General features: G+C 45.0%; 1 protein-coding gene across 1 annotated transcript in view; it reads left to right on the forward strand.

The window, feature by feature from the left end:
- The window catches only part of Cnst (consortin, connexin sorting protein), an 80,990-nt gene that overhangs the window by 27,231 nt on the left and 40,466 nt on the right, over positions 1–13,293 (forward strand). The window contains exon 2 of the mRNA XM_021169968.2: positions 5,374–5,804. Within this exon, the coding sequence (XP_021025627.1) occupies positions 5,426–5,804 (379 nt within the window). The 5' untranslated portion in view covers positions 5,374–5,425. The remainder of the gene's footprint in view (positions 1–5,373; positions 5,805–13,293) is intronic.

The raw sequence follows: 13,293 nt of genomic DNA on the forward strand, positions 1-13,293 counted from the left end.
CCCCCCCCCCCCCCCCCCCCCCCCCCCCCCCCCCCCCCCGGGCAAGTTTATGCTTTTAACAAAATAAAGACTTCTATTTTTAAACTGTTAGAATGCTTGTTTGGTATCTCTTCCTTGAGGTTTTCTGGGCTTCCACATTTTATATAGGCCTTCCTTGAATATATTTGTTTGAAATTCTTTGGCTAAAGAGTCAACATGTCAGATGACTCACACCATGTACATATTTGGAATGCTATTTTGCCTCAAGAGTCTGGAAAGTCACTGTCATGCTTTTAAAGGCAAAATATGTTAGTGTCTGTGTTGTGGTAGTGATTCGGGGTTGCTGCTGTTTTGGAGAGATTTGGTCGAGACATAAGGACTTGAACAGATAGCCGTATTGTGCAGATAAAGTAAGTTTGAACACAAACTCCCAGGCACTGATGACCTGCCATCCTGTTAGCGCAGGGTTTGAACCACTGTCATTTAGCTCAGTCCTTTCCCCACTGCTGGCAGAGAAGGAGAGGGGTCTGACATCTTACTTTGAACTCCAGAGCTGACAGAGCTTGGTAATGGTTAGGATTTCTCGGGACGTTTATCCCCTTGTTCAAATGAAAATATTCTCATTGCAAGGCTTTAAGAGTGCAGACAGGGCCAAGCACTATGCATCCGGCCCTTTACCTTTCAGAGCAGGGTCAGGCTGCAGCTGGGAATCACCCCTGACTCCCCCCTCATAAGAAAACAATAAAAACATAAGCCATGTGTCGAACAGCCATGGGAGCCAGGGCCAGACACTGACAAACAAGACTTAGGAGGAGTCTGTGGGCCTTCAAAAAGCTTACATGTAAAGACACATCTGAAAGAGTGCAGAGTCCTCAGGGAGGACTCTGACTGGCACAGGGCTGCAGAGGAGTCTGAGGACTGAGACTGGGTGAGTGACTTTTGAGCCAGGCCTCGATGCATTGTTAAGTGTCCAGCAAAAATAAAATACAGAATAAAATCTTGGAAAGAGTTAAGACCCAATGCTAGACAACATTGGCAGGATTTCCTTTCGATTGACAGTTAAACTATTTATATCATTCTAAATTCCTTTTGATTAACAGTTAAACTAATGGTATCATCACAAAAGAGTAGGAGGCAAGTTGTCCTGAGGCCCAAAAGAGAAACATTTATGTTCCTGGGAGTGGCTTCTTCATTTAGATGTGTGGGCCTACCCCAAGACCACCCAGAAAGTCTCTCAACAGAAGGTAGAGGGCTCCTGGGAACCCATTCATTCAGTGATAGAGCTTTCAGGGAGGAGAAAAGCATTTGAACGTGGTCATTGGAGGTCTGTCTCTGTTTTAGAATGGGTGGAGGGCAGACAACAAGTTAAATATTCTTTTAGTTCCTCTGTCCACAGAACACAATGGTTGAATGTGGTATGTCTAAGCTGGCTGATAGGAGTCTCTCCTTCTTTAACAGTGTACCAGGCCTGGACGTAACTATCTGCTGGGTGATTATGAGAAGTCAGTCTGCTGCATGAATACTTTTATATTCGATTTATTAATTTATTTTATTTATATGAGTACACTGTAGCTGTCTTCAGACACACCAGAAGAGGGCATCAGATCTCATTACAGATGGTTGTGAGTCAGTCTGTGGTTGCTGGGAATTGAACTCAGGACCTCTGGAAGAACAGTCAGTGCTCTTAAACTGCTGAGCCATCTCTCCAGCCCCACATATATGACATGGTCCGGTGTATGACAAAGCTTCGGCAGTCTATGAAATTATACTTACTAAGGAGCTGTTTGGTTTTGAAACAGGGTCTCTTTCGTGTACCTGGGCTGTCCCTCGGGTGTTGGTCCTCCTGAGATTATCATGCCCAGCTTACCCAGGAGCCTTGTGTGTATGTGTTTATGTGATCACATGTGCATGTGAAAACCAGATCTCAGATGTGTTCCTTAGGAGCTGTGTACCTTTACATACATACATACATACATACATACATACTGCATGCACACTAGCTTAACAGGCTAGGTTAGCTGGCCAGTGAGCCCGAGTGACCTGCCCGTTTCTGCCTCCTCGCAGTAGGAGTCACAAGCACACACCCCACACATGGCTTTGTTGGTTGTTATTGTCTGGAGACAAGGTCTTTCTATGTAGCCCTTACTTGGATTGGTATCTCAGTGTTCTGTAATGAAGCTGGTTAGCATTATTTATCAGCCAGAGCCTGGTCAGTTCTAGAATGTTTGGACGAACTGTTTCTGAATATACTGTAAGGTTGAGTGTCCCTCGAGTCACTCACCGGGGCGTTATGCACTGTGAGTCTGCTTGGGAAGTAACATTTATTAAGCATTTGCTGTGTGGACCAAGTACTCTCCTAAGTGCTTTACCTGTCCTGTTACCTAAGCCACACAAATGACGTTTTGCCAGGTGTAGTAGCATACCAGAAGGTTGGGCTTTAGAATCATGAGTTCAAGGCCAGGCAGGGCTATGTAGCAGATTTGAAGTCTTCCCAGGCAGCTTGGCAATATCCTGTCTTAAAAGAAAATTCAAGAAAGTTAGGAGCTCAGTGATGAATAAAAGCCCTTGCTGCCATCCGGGGACCTGAGCACAACACCCAGAACCCACGTGGTAGGAGGAGCGGGCCAGCTCCTACAGGTTGTTCTCTAACCGTCACAGATGTGTTTGGGCACACACAAGCCCGTACCGAGAAATAGGCATGCACCTATGCACGTGTGCTCTTGTAACACACACACACACTCTAGTGTGAAGTGAAAGATGGTTAGGAGCTGCAGCTCAGCACTGGAACACTCACCTGGGGAAGTCCTGGGTTAACCCCTGGCATCACCACAACAAAACAAAAGTTCAACCTCTGGAGACGGATACTCAACACTCAGATATACGAAGTGGCTGCCACAGTATGGGGAGTGAAGGGGATTCACCAAGTGATGGCTGCTGGGCTCCCTCAGCCTCTTCTGATTCTTCTGTCCTAGATTCCCTGAGTGAGTGGCCTCTGGGTCTCTACGGTTAGAAGATAAAATACTGTACTTAAAGTGTACACAGGCTGCAGTACCTCCTCTAAGTTAGATGGTCTAAATTAGAAAGCAGCTGAGGTGATTTAAAGTAGAAATACAAACTGGGTGGTGGTGGCTCACTCCTCTAAGCCCAGCAGGCAGAGGCAGAGACAGGCAGATCTTTGTGAGTTGGACGCCAAGCTTGATCTACAGGGTGAGTTCTAGGACAGTCAGGGCTATCTAGAGAGACCCTGTCTCAAAACAACAAAACAAAACAAAAACCAGAAATAGAGTCAGTGGAGATAGTGTGCACATTTTAAGGAAAATGATTCCAGCCAGATGTAGACATTTTTATGTTTTTCTAAGAATGACCTTATATATGAAATAATGTCAGCTGAAAATAGGTCACAAGTATATAATGCATTTTATAGGATTAATATTGTAGACTTTTTGCATATGTAAGTGATATATGTATATGTGTGTGTGTGTATGATATATTTGTGTATATATCTATTTTCTGCGATAGGTTTCATGTATCCCAGTCTGGCTTCTGACTTGCTACATAGGTGAGAAGGACATTACATTCCTGCTTTGCCTCCCACGTACTGGGATGTCAGGCATGTGCTATTATGTCCAGTCTCTATGGCACTAGGGGTTGGACCCACAGCTCCTTGCACTCTAGGCAAGCGCTGTCGACTCAGCGACAGCCCCAGCCCTTGTTTGTGGACTTTAAAGAGGAGTGTACTTTATTTACATGCCCTTTGTTATTTTTCTAAGATTTTATTTTCATTATTTTCATTTTATGTGTGAACTGCCTGTGTGGATGTATACCTGGTGCCTGCAGAGGTGAGGAGAGTGCATAGGACCTCCTAGAACTGGAGATAAAGTTATTTGTGAGCCACCCAGGAATTGAATCTGGGTCCTCTGCAAGAGCAGAGAGTGCTCTTAACCTCAGAGCTGCCTCGCCAGTCCCTATTTAGATATTTTTAAGAGAAAAATTTCAACTTATCCATTTGTAGATGTTTTTAAAAGTACTATCACTTAGGTGATTTTTAAATTTTTACTTATTTTTATTTTTATTTATTTTCTTTATGGCATTTTTAGGTGATTACAGGAATTTGTTTTTTCCAGAATTACTGAAATAGTTGACTCAGACCCAGGCAAACGTCAATAATCTGGCTGACATACTTTTTCTTAAAATGGACCTTTGAATGATAAGATCTTTAAAAATGGCTGATAAGGGATTTTGATCTTTTATAGATCTGCTTGGCTTGTATTTTGACCACTGTTCTCTTGCTGTCCAGGCTGATGTCAGACCCCTAGGTTCAAACCATTCTCCTGCCTCAACCACCCAAGTACATGGGACCTATAGGCACTTTTCTAGGTATTTAAATAGCCTAGAGTTAATTATTACCCCCCTCCCTTTTTAAAGATTTATTTATTTTATGTATATGAATACACTGTAGCTGTCTTCAGACATACAAGTAGAGGGCATCAGATCCCATTACAGATGGCTGTGAGCCGCCATGTGGTTGCTGGGAATTGAATTCTGAACCTTAGGAAGAGCAGTCAGTGCTCTTAACCACTGAGCCATCTCTCTATCATAAATTAGGGTGTTTTTTTTTTTTCATGTACATTGGTGTTTTGCCTGCATGTATGTCTGTTTGAGGGTGTTAGGTCCCCAGGAACTGGAGTTACAAACAGTTGTGAGCTGCTATGTGGGTGCTGGGAATTGAACCCCAGACCTCTGGAAGAGCAGCTAGGGCTCTTAACCACCAAGCTGTCTCTCGAGCCACCCTTTCTTTTTAAAATGCTTTTGCTGGCAGTCATGAGGTTCGCCTTCTCCACCCTCAGTGTATCTTTAGAAGATGAAGGTGTAGTGAAACCGCAGACTAAAACGTGCTGTTTGACTTTCTCCTGCACACACACCTTTCTAGAAAATAAACACATAAACAGTGTGGCCTCCGGTGCTTTCATTTGTAAATGTTGCTGCTGTTTAGTCAAAGGAATAGTTCCACAGCTAGCTCTTACTTTTCTGGCAAGCGTGCAGAGATGTCGTGAGTGATTGATTTTAGCAGGTAGCCTGCATAGCCAAGAATTTCTTTCCTTAAGTCAGCAGCCCCAGTCTGATACCCACGCAGAACCACCCTGAGCACCTAGGAAGGCAGTGTGTGCAGGCGGCTTTCCACTCGGGCTTAGTGGAATGTCACACACGGGACAGCGGCTGTGAAGCCGTCATGCTGAAGTAGAACTGGGTGAGATTTGGGTGAGGTGACAGGTGAAGAAGAGGGAGGAATGGAGTTCACTGCTTTCCTAACTCCAGCGGAATGGAAAGTGGGAAACTGTTAGCCCCAGAGGTTAGGGAATGAAGTAGCCATAACTAAGTCCTTTGTCTTTGCAGGCATGGAGGGTCTTTGATGAGACGTTAAAACAGTTCCACAAAAGATGCGCTAATGGATGACAGCGACCCTCCTACATACAGTCTGCAGATAGAGCCACAAGATGGATGTCATCCGGGGGACAGCGTGGAAAGGAGAGTGACACGCTTGCCTTCTGTCTCAGACGAAAATGAAAATCAGCTTGCTGGAGACGGGCCTGCAGGTCTGACCACCAGTGAAGGCGCCATGGGGAGAGCCACAGTGTCTGAACAGGACAGTCTCAACAATAACGAAAGCTTCCCGTCCAGCTGCGAGGCAGCCCCCACGGAGAACGCAGAAAACACTCCAAGCGAAGGTCCCAAAGATGACCCACCTTCCTTGGGACAGGACCAAAACCTACCTGCAAAAAGAAGTCCAAGGGCCAAAAAAGGCACTCCTAAGAGCGCACCTCCAGGTGAGGCCTTCCGATTATCTTTGCTCTCCTTTAACAAAAATAAACATTTCTTCTAGTGTTGTTCTGCCGCAGCACCTGCGGCCCCACTGTGTGGTTCTTGCATAGCATTTGTCCCTGCAGTCACGGTCTATAGAGAAATTATAACGTGTTTAGTCTGCTTCCTTTATAGACCACACCGTGGTGTGCTGACCTTACCTTTTCCTTCTGCCTTACGGCGGCTTTGCTCTCTGACCTGGGGTGGTCTGGGCTAGTACAGCCTGCTGTAGGCTCTTCCTGCCTCCCTCTGCAGGTGAACTCGTAGCCTACACGCAGCAGTGCCTACACGCACCAGTGCCTACACGCACCAGTGCCTACACGCACCAGTGTTGAGGAAGCATCTGGTTTCAAGATCTGCCTATCTCTGGTTACAAAGTAATTCAGACTTTTCTTCAGAATATAGTTTGTCAGGTAAAATACAGCTCTGGGGTTCTGTGTCTGAATCAGCAGGCGGTCGTGGGGAAAGGCCACCAGTGGTGGGTTTTGTTTGTTGTTTGTTTGTCTGACTTTGTGTGGTTGGTTTATCAGAGGCATGCTGGCCTCGACAGTTCTGGCACGCTATTGGCTGGAAGTCCTTACTGGCCTGCACTTCACCCGGGGCCAGCAGTGCTTGCAGGAGGCCTAGTGAATTAAGCGAATGAGTCCCCCTCCCTCCTGCTCTTCCACTCGCTCGTACTTTGGCTGATAAGAAATGTTGTTACTCTATCTCCTGGTTTGCATTTGTAGCTTTAAAATTTAGAGCCAACTATAAAACTACAGGGCTGGAACCTGTCTCAGTAGATGCAGTAAGTCCTTACTGCATAAACACTAGAACCAGAGTTCAGACCCTTGCACGCACACACACAGTATGAGGTTGGTCTGGAGGCCTGCATGTACCCCAGTACTAGTAGGTAAAGAAAGGGGCAAGCTGGCTATGTGGAGCAGCTGAATCGGCAAGCTCCAGGTTCAGTGGGAGACCCTGCCTCAGTAAATAAAATGGAGAATAACTAAGGAAAACACCCAGCCTTAACCACTGACCTACCAACCTCTGCATGCACACATATACCTGTACACACGTGTCTACAAACATGCAAGCACTCATATAACCTGCCATTCATTCCTTATTTAATGAGGTAACTCATAGTTTGGCTCCAGTAAAGATAATTCATAACTTGGCTGTTCATGTTCCTTTGTCTTTTCCGGGTTTACTTAAAATATTTCACCCCTGGTAAGGGGTGTGAATACATTTTTCATAAAAGAGCTGATATGGTAAACATGATGTGCACAGTGCTGTGTGGATTAGATTGATTTTATAAACTGTCCTTCGAGGCACTTGTCTGTCTGTCTCCATAGTCTGATAGTGCTGTCTTAAGAACTGAAACCTGTCTGGGCATGGTGGCCCCCACCTGTAATCCCAGCATTTGGGAGCTGGAATCACAGACTTGCCAAGCAGGGCTACACAGTGAGCACCAGGTCATCTGACTACAGAGCTAGAAATCTCAAAACACAAGAACCCCTAGTGAGCCCCATACCTGTTAACAGTCCGTTTCTCAGAGCTATCCCTCTTGTAGGCAGTTACTAATTAATTTTTTGTCTCTATAGAATGTCCTCTCTGGACTCGGTTGTCAGTGGAATCATATAGATGGAGTTTTGGCTGGGTTCTTTCACATAACACATTTTCCTGGTTCACTCCGGCTACAATCTATTTACAGTCTCTTTCTTTTATGGCCAAGAAATGCTCCCTTGCATGGAGGCAGCACATTTCCTGGGTACTTGCGTGTACACGGTTGAGCACATTGGTTATTCTGTCTTTTGGCTCCTGTGTGTGACACCCCTGTGAACACACGTTCATTTCTCTCATTTATCAATGGGGGATGGTCTTTCATGGTAGGTAACATGATGTTTAACTGGAGAACTGCTTTCCAGCGCGGCAAATATGGAAATATGGGTGAGATACAGTTTCTCTGTCCCTTTGCCAACATTCGTCAATGTCTGGTTTCTTTATAATAGCAAGTTGTTAAAAAATGGAGATATAATTAACAAGCTACCAAGTTTGCCTTTTAAAGCCTACGGCACAGTGGTTTTATTACAGCCACAGAGCTGTGCAGCATTGGGTCCTCTGTAAAAAAACAAAAAAACTACGAACCCATTAGCAGTCACTCCCCAGTCCTCCTGCCCTCAGCCCCTGGCAATCAATGGCTCATAAATTTTGTATGACTTAACAGACAAGTTCAGATGAAGTGTCTATAAAGATTGCCATAACAACATTTGGTGTTTGCTCGGCACTAGTCACCATGGCATCTAAGCAGTAGACAAAACAGTGCAGGAGATAATCAGAACCAGAGGTAGAAAGCACGTGGGAGACTCGACTCTTCTAAATTGACGCTGCCCCCATGTTCAGCACCCTATCTGCTTTCACTTCCACCATGGTTTAAGGTATCTAGCTGGTCTAAGACCAGGAAGGCTGGGAACTGGAGGAAGACAAAACCTGGAAATGGATACTCCAGTCAGCCTGGAGTCAACAGTTAGCAAGGAGAGCTCTGGATTTGAAGCTATGCTCTGCCTGCTGCTGCTACCTTTATGATCTGAGATCAGGAACTCAGTTCCTTCCATGTCTCTGCTTATCACAAGGAAGCTGACATTGCATATCCTGAGCATTGTCCTGAGGACAACAGTCCTGTGCATAAAGTAGCCAAAAATCCAGTGTTTATGAGTTCGTGTGCTTGCTGTGGCAGAGTGTCCATCTAGGTGACAGGTCTTAGAGAATTCAGAACTAACAAATTAATCTGAGTGTGTCTTGGCTGTCTTGGCTCTTTTGTCTGTACTTCTCTTAAATCCTGTGTGTGTGTGCCTATGTGTGTGCCTGTGTGTATATGTACATATATAATACAGAGAATTGAACCTAGGACCCCCTCCTGTGTTTAGTGTTAGGTAGAAGGGACCCACTGGCATGCTACTGAATCTAAAGTAACAACTGGTGATGCCATAAAACATGAGCTCCCAATTGCATCTTACATGTCCGACTTTGACCATAAGACAGACTTTTCTAACTGCCCTCCAAATTCATGTGGAGTCACGTACGGATTCTGGAGACCCCAACTCTGGTCCTGGTGCTTGTGTGACAACCACTTTATTCATCAGCCTTGTCTCCAGCCCAAGATATATTCATTTAAAAAAAAAATCCCATGATCCCCTAGTAAATTTCTCCAACTCGAGAGGTTCAAAAACAGCACATAATATCTAACATACAGTTCTATAGGTTAGGAGTCTGCCCTTGCTCTCTGGGCTAAAGTGAGGTTGTCAGTCAACTACGTTCTTTGTAGATACTCTTAAGGGGGTTTCTAGACTCTAGCCAGTCTCTCTGTCTTTCTAGCTTCTAGCCCAGTGTGTGGCTCCCTCCCGTCCTCCATCGTTGCAGCCAGCAAAGACTTGTAGAGTCCTCGCAGATGCTGCTTGGACTCTGCTGCCTTCCTCTGCTGTATCTAAGGGTTCTCATGGTCCCACAGAGCAGTCCAGCAGAACCTCCTTGTTCAAAGATAACTGATGAGCAGCCTTAGATCTGTCTACTGCCTCAGCTCCTCTTTGACATAAGGTAATGATGTCATTCATGTCATTGGGACATAATCATTTTTTGGAGCCTTTATTCTGCCTACCCCGAAAATATCTTAACTAAGGCACAATGGCTTTATATAACAGAAAAATTCTGTACTTTATAAGTACTGCCATTACATTAATTTGTAGACCCATAGAGACCTCTTAGTCAGCAGGTGTTTATTGAGTGTTATGTACCATCTACCCTTCCTGCCTTCCTGTTCCTCGTGCTCAGGTGAGACAGCGAAGGAGCTAACAGGCAGTCCAGCAAAGGAAGCCCTGACAGGGTTAACCATCCCTGGCAGCATCCAGGGAGAGGTGTGGAAGCCTCCAGGAGGAATTGATGTCTCTGCGGAGATAGGACGAATGCAGGCCAAGAAAGGAGATAAGGATAAAGATGAAATATGTCAGAGCAGCCCCCAGTGCAAGGAGAGAGTATCCTTTGTGTTAGTGAGTCTCCATATTTTCTTTGGCTGAAGACAGCGAAAGGCTGAGTGGAGGGGAAATAGCAGGTAGTGTGCCAGAGATTTGGGGGATTGATGAGGCGCAGATCACAAATGCCTTGTGTTACAATAACCAGTTTGGACCTTCCCAACAGGCTTGAACATGACAGTAACTATGGGAGGCACAGCCAGTGCCCAGCAAGCCAGGGCGATGAAGAGTAGTCAGGAGGGAAAGGGTGAAGGGCTGTCTGCAGTGCCCATGTGAGGGATACTGGGAATCTCCATGGACAGAGACCTGAGATGTGCCCCTTCTCTAGTCACTGGGTCATGATTTCAGCCATACTTCTAAAATACAGCATCTGAAGCCGGCCATGGTGGCAGCGGTGGCACCGTACAGCTTTAATCCCAGCTTATGGGAAGCAGAGGCACTGATCTCTGAGAATTTGAGGCCAGCCTGCTCTACAGCATGAGTTCTAGGACAGCCAGGGCTATACAGCTACACAGAGAAACCCTGTCTCAACAATAATAATAATAATGTACTGAGATAGAACCCACAAAATGAAGCTTGAAAGCATTAATTATGCTAATGAAAGGAGAGAAACCACAAATATGGACTGTACATAGTAGACAACACTCTAGAGAATAAAGCACTTCAGTTCTGTACTTCAAGAAGTGAGTTGTAAGCCATGTAAGTTACATCTCAGCAAAAATTTGTTGAAAAGAATATTGAGGTAGTTATATAGTCCATAGCTCCATGAAAGGCAGAGATCCCTGCTAAAGGACAGTTTGTACCACGTTTTATGGGAACTGTATCAAGTGCTGTTACATGTGTTTCTCTTTGCTTCTCTTCAATCGTACCTCCTGGCTTTCTAAATCTTCCTAAATCTGATTCTGTTCTTCCAAAGGTAATCTATTGTCAGGAGATTTTAGAGAATTACAGATTAAAACAGGGGAAATTCTTTTAAAGAAATTTTAGTCTCTCCCTCTCTCCACAAAAAGCATTTTTTTTTTTTCGAGACAGGGTTTCTCTGTATAGCCCTGGCTGTCCTGAACTCACTCTGTAGACCAGGCTGGCCTCGAACTCAGAAATCCGCCTGCCTCTGCCTCCCGAGTGCTGGGATTAAAGGCGTGCACCACCATGCCCGGCTCAACACAAAAAGCATTTTTATGTTTCCAAATTTGAGCATGTGCCTGTGTCTTTGGTGAGAGAGAGAATTACTCATTAAATAGCCTCGTCAGTGCCCTAGTCCCAGTGCAGGTGGTACTGTGTGGCAGTCAGAGGACTCTGTGGCTTTGCTTCTCACCCTCCACTTCTGTGGAGTCTGGGAAGTGAACTCAGGCCTCCAGGCTTCCGCAGCAAGAGCCTTTGCTCATGTCATTTCCTGTCTCTATGCTTCCTTGGAAGATAACTTGATTTTGAGAGTCTTGTTCACCTTTTTGTATCCCAGAGAATCAGGAAACGTTTGTATTTGATAGCTGATGAATGTAGTGTTTCTGCGACCGGATGACCTTGATAACCTGGTGGGACTTAGCCATTCCGATATTAACCAGGTCTGGGTCAGAACTGAAAGTCTATTAATGTTCTATGAAACTTTGGCACTTGAGTTGTTTGTGGACAAGAAGTTTAAGAGTCTTTATTAATTTAAGGTTTAGGAATTTGAATAGCTAATTGCATGCTTGGGCAAACCCCTTGCATATTTTTCATTTTTAATAAGACCTGTTAGAATGTTGAACAGCTAATCAAACATCTAAGAGGAAAATTAGAGATTCCCAACATTGGTGCTAATTGGCATGTTCTACATAATTTAGAGCCTAATTTCTGGCAATATTTATGTGTACTAAGAGTGCCATGAATACGAAATGATAATAGCCTGAAGCAAGCTCTAGAAAGGGACAGAACTGGAGGGAATCGCAGGGAGCAAGAGGGTGGCCTGGGTACAGCTGCTGGGGGGAGCACGGTGGTGGCATAGATGTAGCTGCAGGGGACAGAGGGAGCATGGTGGTGGCATGGGTGCAGCTGCTGGGGGTCAGCTGCTTGGATACCTTCAGGGTTAAGAATGGAGAGACTGGCCCAAGAGTGCTCTCAGTGACAAACATTTGTCAAATCCCCTTCGAGTTTTCATAAAGTTCATTTGTGAAATGCTTTTTCAAATCCCCAGTGTAGCCACAAACACTGAACACTGAGTTTAGGATAATGTGCCTGGTTTAAAGAGCCCTGTATTTGAAAGGAAAAAAATAAGATCTTTAAGTTGAAGACGAGTCTAGCTGAAGGAAGTGGTACTCGATACTAAGGTAGATCCAGGCTGCGGCTCACTGTGATTTATTGAAGCTTTTAGTTAGGGCCATCCTCTATAAGTGCACAGCAAGCAAACAAGCTATAAAAGGCCTTGCAACTTCTGCTCAAGGAGAGCGCCCTCTGTGACACTTACCAGAAAGAATGAGAGGATTCTCTTAGAGGTGTGGCATTGTCATCCAGAGTCTGCCTTGACTGCAGTTTATAAGCAGAGAATTTAGCAGATGAGAGGTGTGACCTTTAGAACAGCCCAGGTGTTAACAGTCATTTTTAAATTGCCACCTAAAGCTGACAGGTGGTTCATGCCTGTAATCCCAGCACTTAGGAGGAGGCAGGAGATCACTCTCGAGTTCAGGCCAGCCTGGGTTATGTAGTGAGTCCCGGACTGAGAAGATCCCATCTCAAAAACAATAACAAAAGGCTACCTAAAATAAAGCCTGCTGACAGACAGATCCAGGGCCTACATGTGAAACCTTCTTTGTTTCTACCATTAATTACTTTATTACCACATGTTAATAGCATAGCATGACCCCAGTCTAACCTGGGCACCACAGCCCTGCTTCAGCCCTGCCCCCTCTGAAGGCAGAGGCTGTTACCTAAGGGCATGGGAGGAGACCTAGCCACACAGAGCAGGTGATAATTATGCCATAATTACATAATACATCCCTTTGACCCCAGGTCAGGCCGGAAGGACTTTGTCTCCTTCTCAGATTTATCTTACCCCATAATACTGGTCCTGGTGCAGAGAATTTTCTGTGTGTTTAGACAGTGACAATATTAGAAGTTAGAATGAAGATGCGTGGGAGAAAGTCTAGGGTGGGGACTGTATAGACCTCAAGGTTATGTTCACACCTGGTCACCCACAGGAATATGGCTGAGATGGACTCAGCATTCTGGGGTTTAAAGAAAAGCTACGCAGTGGCTCAGAGAATCGTAGCAAAATCACAGAGCTGAACGTACTTTCTCTTTTACTATTTTTATTACTGTAAAACATCAATTTGCCCTTAGCCACTCATTGCCCAAAATGGTTCTCTTCATTCAGTGGCCGTAATTAGATTCATATCATTCCTCGCTGGTGTCTATTTCCAAAACTCAAGCCACACCAAACAGAAGGTCCATGTGCATTAAACGGTATTTTCCCTTTTCA

The sequence above is a fragment of the Mus caroli genome, chromosome 1, assembly GCF_900094665.2.
Source record: "Mus caroli chromosome 1, CAROLI_EIJ_v1.1, whole genome shotgun sequence".
NCBI classification, from domain to species: domain Eukaryota; kingdom Metazoa; phylum Chordata; class Mammalia; order Rodentia; family Muridae; genus Mus; species Mus caroli.